The 10,325-nt window shown below is 30.4% G+C and overlaps 1 protein-coding gene across 1 annotated transcript; it reads left to right on the forward strand.

The window, feature by feature from the left end:
• The first annotated feature begins 718 nt into the window (after nt 1–718).
• On the forward strand, nt 719–1,777 carry LOC107027702 (adenylate isopentenyltransferase 7, mitochondrial-like). Its single transcript, XM_015228794.1, has 3 exons — nt 719–884; nt 1,173–1,286; nt 1,440–1,777. Exons 1-3 carry the CDS (start codon nt 719–721, stop codon nt 1,775–1,777), a joined length of 618 nt encoding a protein of 205 aa, XP_015084280.1.
• The last annotated feature ends 8,548 nt before the right edge of the window (nt 1,778–10,325 follow it).

The following is a 10,325-nucleotide window of genomic DNA, read 5'->3' on the forward strand; positions in this document are numbered from 1 at the left end:
ACTTAACACTTACGTTGTGTTCTTGAATAGTGTAAGATTTGACGCATTATCACTCGAATATATTCCGTCAAAAATATTATTGAGTTCTTTGTACAATCCTTTTATAACTACTTGTGATCTCATAACAATATACATCTAGAAACGTCATCCTAAAATAATTTAAGCTTAATCGCCAAAATTTAAGGTGACATATCTCTAAATTTTTTAATGAACTATTCTTATTCTAAAAGATATGAATTTATATATTTTTAATTTGGTTTACTAATTAATAAGTCTATAAAAAATCACATTTTCACTATAAAAACCCAGCTCTATGTGATATCCTAACAACGTACACTAATAACTTTATCCTAAAATATATTTAATAATAATTACAAAAATTCAAGTTGACATATCTATAAAGTTTTAAAAGTCATTCTTATCCTAAAATATATCAGTAATTATGAAATTGGTATGTCAATTAATAAGTCCACAAAAAGATTTTACTCTAAAAGTTGAATGTAATTTTTTTTTCACATCCACCATCAAGAAAATTTTATATTTTTCGGTAGTATATTCCAAGTCAAGCAAGGTTTCTACTTACTAGCTTTATATTTAAAAGATTTTTTAATGTCTGACTTTATGAATTCACTATTATAAACTAATTTTTTTTGTGTAGATAAAAATGAATAATTTCATCAACAATGAAGAGTTCAACAAGAAGAAAGTGATCTTCAAAATGGGGGCCATGGGAACGGGAAAATTCCGTCTCTCTGTTGACCTTGCCACCCATTTTCGAGGAGAAATAATCAACTCGGATAAAATGCAAGTTGACAAGGGACTTGAAATTGTTACAAACAAGATCACACACACTGAGAAACACGGTGTACTACACTATTTGTTAGGTATTTATGTTTATTCTCAAGAATACTTATATCAAATGATTACCTAAATAATTATATAGTAGTAATTATAGATTCTAGTGAAAAATATACTTTACTATTAAAAAATTATTTCTATAAATTCTGAGAAAGTTAATTTGATCACATTTTCATAGGTGAAATTGAATTCAGACTTCACAGCTGAAGATTTTTGTTTGCAAGTTGTCGTCTACATAGAAAAAATACTGAAGACTCAACGTGTTCCCATTATTGTTGGAGGGTGAAATTCGTATATTGAAAAACTTGTGGAAGATCCTGTGTTAATGTTCAAATATAAGTATGAGAGTTGCTTTATTTGGATTGATGTTGAGCAATCAGTCTTGAACCGTAGAGTTGACAAGAGGGTTGATCAAATGGTCAAAGCAGGTAATTTTTGTAATTATTTTATGTATCAATCAAGATATACTATCATGCAGCTAGCTGAAAACTTTTCTTATATAATTTTCTTAATAATACTTTTGGTTATCAAATATATGTTCTACTAAATAAAACTCTTCTTTATATTTTTGTTGCATGCAGGGCTAGTGGATGAGGTGAGACAGATTTTCATTCCAGATGCAGATTACACCAAAGGGATACGACGGTCCATCAGTATCCTTGAAATGGATAGATATTTAAGAGAAGAAACAAATATAGACGGAGATGATGAATCAAAGCAGATGATTCTTCAAGCTTCAATTTCAAGTGTCAAGCGTAATACTCTTATGTTAATTTGTAGCCAATTTGACAAGATTCAACGATTAATAAGCGAGAAAATGTGGTCAGTGCATAATATTATTGCTACGGACGTTTTCAAAGAAGATAGAGAAGAAGATCTTGACGACTCAAGGACGAATATTGTTTTGCAACCAGCCTAGATATTGTGAAGAGATTTCTCAAAAACGATCATCTCAATATTATAATTGAGTGTAGATAAACTGTCATTATCGCCATCTTCTGTTTTGGTCTCTTTAGTTTTTGACTTATTTTGTACAGTTTTTATCGCATTACAAATATATATGTGTGATATGACCCTTATTTCTATATATGTTACTCTTGTCTGTAAAAAAAATTTTATCTATAGATGAAATATTTATCTTAAGTTTCTATCCTAGCCCAAGCCCCTAGTCCAAGTCCAAGTCTTCTATATTTAATATAAATTAATACAAATACGTACGCACAATTGCATGAGATCACTCATAATGTCAAGCTAATAGAGTGATCAAATAATAAATTACCATAAATGTTCGGAAAGATTTCACCCTAAAAGTATTTTAAAGAATAGAATTCTTAACTCAATACTTAAAATTTTTACATAGACAAAGAACATAAAATAGTAAATTTGTAATCTATGGGTAATGAATATATTCTACCTAATTCTATCACGGTGATTGAAGCTTGATTCAATATAGTCCTTATCTATTATTATATGGTGCACAAGTTAATATAAATACTCGTAATTGAAATAGTTACTGATAATTGTTCATTTCCCTCTTATGGAATTAGACTGAACACTTATGATGTTTTGTTGAATAGTGTAAGATTTGACGCATTATCACTTGAATATATTCTGTCAGAAATACTATTTGAGTTGTTTGTACAATCCTTTTGTAACTACTTGTGATCTCATAACAATATACGTCTAGAAACGTCATCCTAAAATAATTTAAGCTTAATTGCCAAAATTTAAGGTGACATATCTCTAAATTTTTTAATGAACGATTCTTAGTCTAAAAGATATGAATTTATATATATTTAATTTGGTTTACTAACTAATAAGTCTATAAAAAATCACATTTTTTATATAAAAGCCCAGCTCTATGTGATCTCCTAATAACGTGCACTAATAACTTTATCCTAAAATATATTTAATAATAATTACCAAAATTCAAGTTGACATATCTATAAACTTTTAAAGACATTCTTATCCTATATATCAGTAATTATGAAATTGGTATGTCAATTAATAAGTACACAAAAAGATTTTACTATAAAAGCTTAATGTAATTTTTTTTTCCACATCCACCATCAAGAAAATTTTATATTTTTAGATAGTATATTCCAAGTCAAGCAAGGTTTCTACTTACTAGCTTTATATTTACAAGATTTTTTAATTTCTGACTTTATGAATTCACTATTATAAACTAATTTTTTTTTTGTGTAGATAAAATGAATACTTTCATCAACAATGAAGAGTTCAACAAGAAGAAAGTGATCTTCATAATGAGGGCCACAGGAACGGGAAAATCCCGTCTCTCTGTTGACCTTGCCACCAATTTTCGAGGAGAAAAATAAACTTCGATAAAACGCAAGTTTACAAGGGACTTGAAATTGTTAGAGAACATAATAATAAAATTATAAAATTATTAGGTGAACAAGAAGAAACTCAAAATAGACAAAAACAATTTTTCAATAAGATAGAAGACAATTTAGATTATATTAAGGAACAAGGAATTTAATTAAATAAAAAACTAAGCGAACTAAAAAACAAACAAAACGAAGAAGTTAATAATAAATTAATTATAAGAATACAAGAGATAAAAACAGAATTAGCATTATTAAAAGAAATAATTATTTCATGATAGACTTAGTAGAAACTGAGACACACAAAGAAGCTATTACGTTAATAGAAAAAAGAATAGCTCTTCCAACAGATTACAAATATTTTAATTCATCTTCAAAATCATATCAAGTTATTATAAAACAAAATAATATAATAATAACATTACTATTACAACTAAATTACAAGATAGATAAAAGTTTTAAAGAAAAAAGAGAAAGTAGAAATATAACAGGGGTAGAGGAATTAATAGAAAAATTAGTTAAAATAGAAATCACTCCACAAAAATAAAAAACAATTAAAAAACAGAAGAAATGGACATTTTTCAGCTAGATCAAGAAATGAAGAAGGACAAGAAAGACCTAGACCAAGCTACTCCCGAAATAGTATAGGCAACAATTTCATGTCAAGAATATTAAATAAAACGACTAAAGAAGATAACAACCAACAGTTAGATGAAATAATTGATGTAGATAAGGATATACAAATCTTTCAACAAAATCAATTAAGATCATTAAACCCTAAAGTCTTATACAATACAACTTACTTTTACAAATCTCACTTATACAGGCACTATAGAGAAGAACAATTATCAGTAATAGGAAAAAATTCAGTAGCCCTAAATCTTATAAACTCAGATTCTCTAAAAGAATTAAAAATGTAAGAAAAGACTTAATGTATATGGGACTAATAATAATAGGTATTAAAGGATTAACTAGAAAAAAATTAGGAACAAAGATATTAATTGTAATATATGATAACAGATGGTCAGACCTAAAAAAATCAATTATAGGATTAACTGAGGTAGACATGAATAATAATGGAGGAATATTTTATATAAGCCCAGACTTTATGATGAATTTAAAAGAATTTGGAAAACATATTAAAATAGGAATACAAACTAAAGGATATGAAGAAATGCAAAGTGGAAAAAACCTACTAATGCGTATAGGATTTCTAGGAAAAATAACAGACAATAGTAATACTAGATTTAAATTACAGATAAGTGATGTGGTAGAAGTAATAGGTAATAAAGGAATAAAACTAATAAAACCTATAAAGATAAACTCTGAAGAATACGCGGGATTAGATTGGAAATTAGATGATTTTGAGAAAAAAGAAAGTCTAACTCCTGATGCTCATCTAGTGTACATAAATTCTAAAGTAGAGCCCTCGATTAGATTTACAGATTATAACTATGTAACTCAAAGAGATATAGATGAAGAAAGCGTCGTGGAAGAAATACCGTTAGAAGGAATGAACATGGAGGTACTTGTAACGACCCTCTTAGTCGTTTTAGAAATTCCAACTATTATTTTTTATATTAACCTTTTTAGTAGATTTTATAAATAATTTATATGACTTGTAAGAATGAGTGACATGATTTTTAGATTTAATAAAAGATTTTTTTGTTGCTAATAATAATGAAAAAAAAAGAAAAGGAAATTAATTAATTAAATAAATAAAATAAAATAAAAAGAAAAGGGGAAAAGTGCCCTAAACTTATAAAAGCCTGTGACGGCTTATATGAGAAAAAAAAAACGATTTGAAAAAGAAAAAAAAACGCAGAGAAGAAAAGAAAAGAAAAGGGAAAAAGAGGAGAAAAATCAATATTTTCATCTCAAGGCGTCAAGGTAATTATTTTCATCCTTTCTATTAAGTTTTTATATAATTAGAAGTAGATTTTAGATTAAAACGTGTATAATTTACACTAATATGTGAAACTAATTTTTAATTTTGTGTACATGTATGCATATGTTATTTAGCATAAATTTCACCTTAGTCATTAAGTAATTATGACCAATTGTTAATGATCATGAAACAATTATTGGGAAGGGAGGTAAATAGACATGCAAGAAGCCTTCCGTATAAAAGTATTTCATGAAATATCTTTATTTTGGTGTTCAAATATGGGTGATATAAATTGGGATCAATTTGAGATCCTTTTAATAGTTTTCATATTATCATTTAAGTTTTGATATATTAATATATATAATTAAGTATTAGGTATATGGTATTAAGTGAATGTCCTAAGATTTATGATATTGAAAAGAAATTAAAATTTAATCCTAATCTTGAAACTTAAGAACTTCCTTATAAATTTGCGTGAGTTTTTTTTTGGTTTAGTCTAGACACGTGCAATATGTGTGTTGTTAACTTCGAAACCTCATAGTGTTTAATTATTTGAATAGACTGGATTTTATTTGGAAGTGCAACAAAGGAGGAAGGCTAAAGTCCCGAAGTGATTGTTCAATAAATTGAGGCAAGTGGATTTCTAAACTCTTGTTAAGTGTATGAAATGCGTGTATGTCCTTGTGGTATATGTTTGGAAGTAACGGGATTGGTGATGGGTTGACTTGCCCACATTGATTAATTCTAATGATGAAAAGAATGGGGATAACAAAAGGCAATGTGATTAATTGTTTATGTGTGTTGTGTTGAGAAAGGGTTGAAGTCTTGTTGAATCATTGTTGATGTAACTTCATGTTTGTGTGGTTCTGAACTGTGCGATGTTATGAAAATGGTCATCTCGTCATTATTTGTGTGAACTTGTCATCTACATTATTCTGAGGCATTGGTTGTGACAAGAGTTATGTGCATTGAGAAAGAATGGGTACTTAAGAGGATGTACCATTTCGAGGGACGTATCGCGCGCCGCGATGGATACTATATTTCGAGGGACGTATCGCGCGCCGCGATGGTTACTATTATCGAGGGTCGTGTCGTGCGCCGCGACAGATGCATGGACAGATATGTCCCCCATGGGTCCCAGACTGAGAGACAGCGACTGTGTATCACTAGGTCAGACATGCATCATTATACTTGACATTGCATTCCATTGCATTGCACCTACTTATCATTAGTGAACTTGATGTCGTGTTTTGTTGATCTTCTGATTGCTTTTCTGTGGAACTTGTGATTGATCAATATTGAGCTTGTTATTGTGGTTATCTAATTTGTTGAAGTATTGTTGTTATGGATATGTAATTTGTTAAAGTGTTATTGTTGAGGATATGTAATTTGTCTAAGTTTTGTTGTTGAGCTACGTGCTATGTAAACTGTGAGCTGTTAGGTTGGGTGATTTTACTGCAGGTTGTAGTTGTGGAGGTTTGGTTGGGGGTGGTAGGAGTACCGTATTTCATCCCCTTAGCTTGTGTTTAGAGGTTTATTTGCTGAGTACCGTGTGGTTTGGTACTCACCCCTTGCTTCTACAAATTTTTGTAGGTTATGAGCCTGGATTTTCGTTGTACTTGTCAATCTCTTCTTTTCCGAGGCTTCTTGGAGATTTGTGAGGTAGCTGTTTCCATCGCAGCAGACTTTCTTCTCCATGATTATGATCTTGTTCTATTCTAGAAACAAGTTCATTTGAGACTTGAGTTTTTCTTTTGAATCAATTGTAATACTTTAGAGGCTTGTACACGTGACTACCAGGTTTTGGGATTTTTATTAAGTTACTTATATTTTATTTCCGCACTTTATTGTAATGGTTGAGTTTTTGGCTGACTTGTCTTGGTGGGATAAGACGAGTGCCATCACGTCCATTTTTGGGTCGTGACAAAATGGTATCAGAGCCACAGGTTCATAGGTCTCACGTGTGTACAAGTCGAGTCTAAATAGAGTCTCGATGATCAGTACGGAGACGTCTGTACCTATCTTCGAGAGGCTGTAGTGACTTTTAGGAAATATCTTCACTTCTTGGATCTCTATTGTGCGTACTTGGTCCCATTTTGATTCTTATCGCTTCACTCCATTCCCTCTCTTTTATGTGATGACTCGTGCGTAGTTCCTTTTGTGACTCATTGGCATGTCGTGTATTGGTTTGATGTTAGATCTGGTATTAAGGTGAAAATGATATACTTATGAAACGAATGCGTGATCATATTTGAAAGAGTTGAGTAAGGTTAGTTATCATTGTAAAATGATAATACTAAATATAGTACTTATCTGGTATAAGCAAAATATGGAGTGGTTCGACAATTAAAAGTTAAATGTTTGAAGAATTGACTAGATAATAAATAGTGTAATACAATTGATATAGTTGTCATACCATTAATGGGTTGCTTAGCAAATGATGTTGCACCAATTCAGGTCAGAATCCCTTCTGTGGTTTCACAGATTGAGTGTATACCAAAGAAGGTCATGATACGACTATTACAATGGTACTGATGGGTACTTGGTTAGAATTATGGAGTGTGTTACTTTTGATATTGACCTTGCTTACGAAAGAATACATATAGCTTGGGTTAGATACAAAACTAATCTGGTAATATTTTATAGCTATTTGATGGATAAAGTGTGTGACCTATTTGGAAATGATCTTCTCAATAGATATGATATGTTCTAGTGGTGGATGTAATGAATTTTCACGATGTGTTACTAGTGGTACATGAAAACGGACATGTTGATTGTTAAGTGCAAATATTAACTACTTAAGGAGTTATCTATGGTATACATGCTCATATGATAAGATTTGGTGTTGAACTCATATTTGAGAACCCAACTAGCTTGTTGGTACGGGTGGATGTGTTAAACATTATTTATAAGGAAGCTTTTAGTAGTGGATCTTTGGTATGAAATTGATATGTTCAGATTGTGAAATGTATTTTATGAATTTTTAAATGAGTGGTGATTTCATCATAATGTCCAAGAAATTGGATCAATATTGAATGACAAGCATATGGGTAAAGAAAGTCCTAAAGAGTATACTTATGTGAAGACAATTAAGAGTTTTAGTAAGGAAGTGCGGATAAAAGTGGGTTAGTTCTTTGGATTGGATTGGTATAACTGGGTTTAAGGATTCATATTGATGAAATAGTTGACTTCGTGGTGATAACAAGAGCTAACTAAGCATGATGATAATAGGAGTTTGTGATGGATTGCGATTGAGACTAAATCATAAAATAAGAATTGAGGGTTAAACGAGTTTTTATGGTAATAACGACTTGCGAGCATCTAAGGTTGTGGTTTTTCACTATTTGATGAACAATGTGGTTGTATGAAAAGTTGTATGATGTGTTGAAAATTTCGCGTGAATAGAATTGAAAGAAGCTAGAGTCATAAATGGAAAAGAATTAGTGGGAAGTGTTTTAGTCATTGGAAAGAGACAATCGAGAAAATAGATATTTACTATAATTATAAAGGACAAAGATATATCTTTAGAGAGTTGAGAATTTAGTTCAAGGATACGTGATTTCATCTGTTTCATTTTGGTTATGGTAATAGTGTCACACGTTCATTAGATTGATAAAAAAAATGTATGTATATATATATATATATATTGGGTAAGAATTGAGAAAGAAACCTACACAGTTAGACTCGAGTGTGGTGATAAGTTCTTTTATAGTTTCGAATTTGGTAACGGGTACCATTGGATTTTTAAGAAAGGGTATGACAAGGTCGATGGATAGGCGATCAATAATAAGCTAAGATGTCCAAATTTGTAAATATTTTCTATGTATGAGCTAATTTCAATAGATAAAAGGATTGAGTTACATAATTGAATTCAAAATTCAACTTTTTCATTGTGAGTTTAGATTTGTGGTAGTGTGTTTTGTCAAGGTATGAATTGGTAAGGGGTAAGAAATGATTGATCACATTGAGTATGAAGCATTTGAAGGACTTAAAAATAATTTGAGTAGTAAATTTGGTTATTTTTTATTGTTATACCTAAATGGGATTTCATGTAATGCTTTTATTTCAAGGATAAGATAAAAATACCATAGGTTGTTGGTCAAAGGATAAGATTGGTAAGGAAGTCAGCAAAGAGAAAAAGAGTTTGGTGTATTGAAGAGTTCAAGATATTTAAAATTTGTGTCATCGAAAGAATTTAGAAGATGTGAAGGAATAAGAATACTCTTGAATCTGAGTTAAAGGGTCTATGAATGGACATATATAGTTCTAATATGACTATGATTGTGAATCAATTTGGTATAGACATACTAGGAATTTATCAGCAATTTTTATGAAGATTGAGTGTTGATTTGGGTAAAACCCGTGAGATGTGTAAGAGTATGTGTTGTTATGTGGAGCTAAACGGTTCAGATTTTGTTAAGTGACTTATGGATACGTAATAGTATGGACATACAATTATACATGGTCATTGATGAATTTTTTTTTTTTTGGAATCACTTGTTGTGATGTGTTACATAGATACGTGATGGTAAATAGAGATTATGTGCCCATAGTATATAGAATAATTGGGGAGACCTAATATTTCTCTAAGTATTGGCATGAGGTATGTGATGATTAGGAATGACAATTGAAGCATGGTATGTGAAAGTTGTGTGGAGTTGACTTCGGGTGTGATTAAAAGTTTGATATCAATGGAAAGGTACTATCATATTTGAAACTAGTGTTATCAATTTGTTTTTGTAGGACATGTACTTGCCATGGAATGCTTAAAAAGAAAGAGAGGTAGCCATAGTTTGAAAATTTTGGAGGAAATAATGTGTTTGTTAAGAAGATTTTAATACTAGTGACGATTTGAGAATAAGATAAATGGTTGTTGCGACTATGAAGTTCTTTTAGAATTAAAAGTGTTGACCTTAGTGAAGTGTTGTAAAGAGCAATTGTGGTTCGATAAAACAAGTATGTGAGAAATTATAATCTAGACTAAATTGGTGATTGTGGGTAACTAGAAAATTAAAGAGATAGAGTCAAATAAATGCAAATGTTTGATATGGGCACTATGAAAAGAAGTATCTAGTCTTATTCGACTCTGATTTTATAAATTCTTATATGACCATCTACTTCGTATTGGATATGGTTTAGAGTGTGATTTGCTACCTATACACATACATGTTTTCATATTTACGGGTGAATTTCTAGTGGTGGATCGGGTGTACCGATCTTGTGATTGTTCTCAT

Source organism: Solanum pennellii, chromosome 8 (assembly GCF_001406875.1).
Source record: "Solanum pennellii chromosome 8, SPENNV200".
Classification (NCBI taxonomy): Eukaryota; Viridiplantae; Streptophyta; class Magnoliopsida; order Solanales; family Solanaceae; genus Solanum; species Solanum pennellii.

Coding starts and splice junctions, on each gene's coding strand:
- LOC107027702 (XM_015228794.1), top strand. CDS start 719: ATGGGGGCCATGGGAACGGGAAAATTCCGTCTCTCTGTTGACCTTGCC. Junction 885..1,172: donor TGTACTACACTATTTGTTAG/GTATTTATGTTT, acceptor AACTTGTGGAAG/ATCCTGTGTTAATGTTCAAA. Junction 1,287..1,439: donor TGATCAAATGGTCAAAGCAG/GTAATTTTTGTA, acceptor TGTTGCATGCAG/GGCTAGTGGATGAGGTGAGA.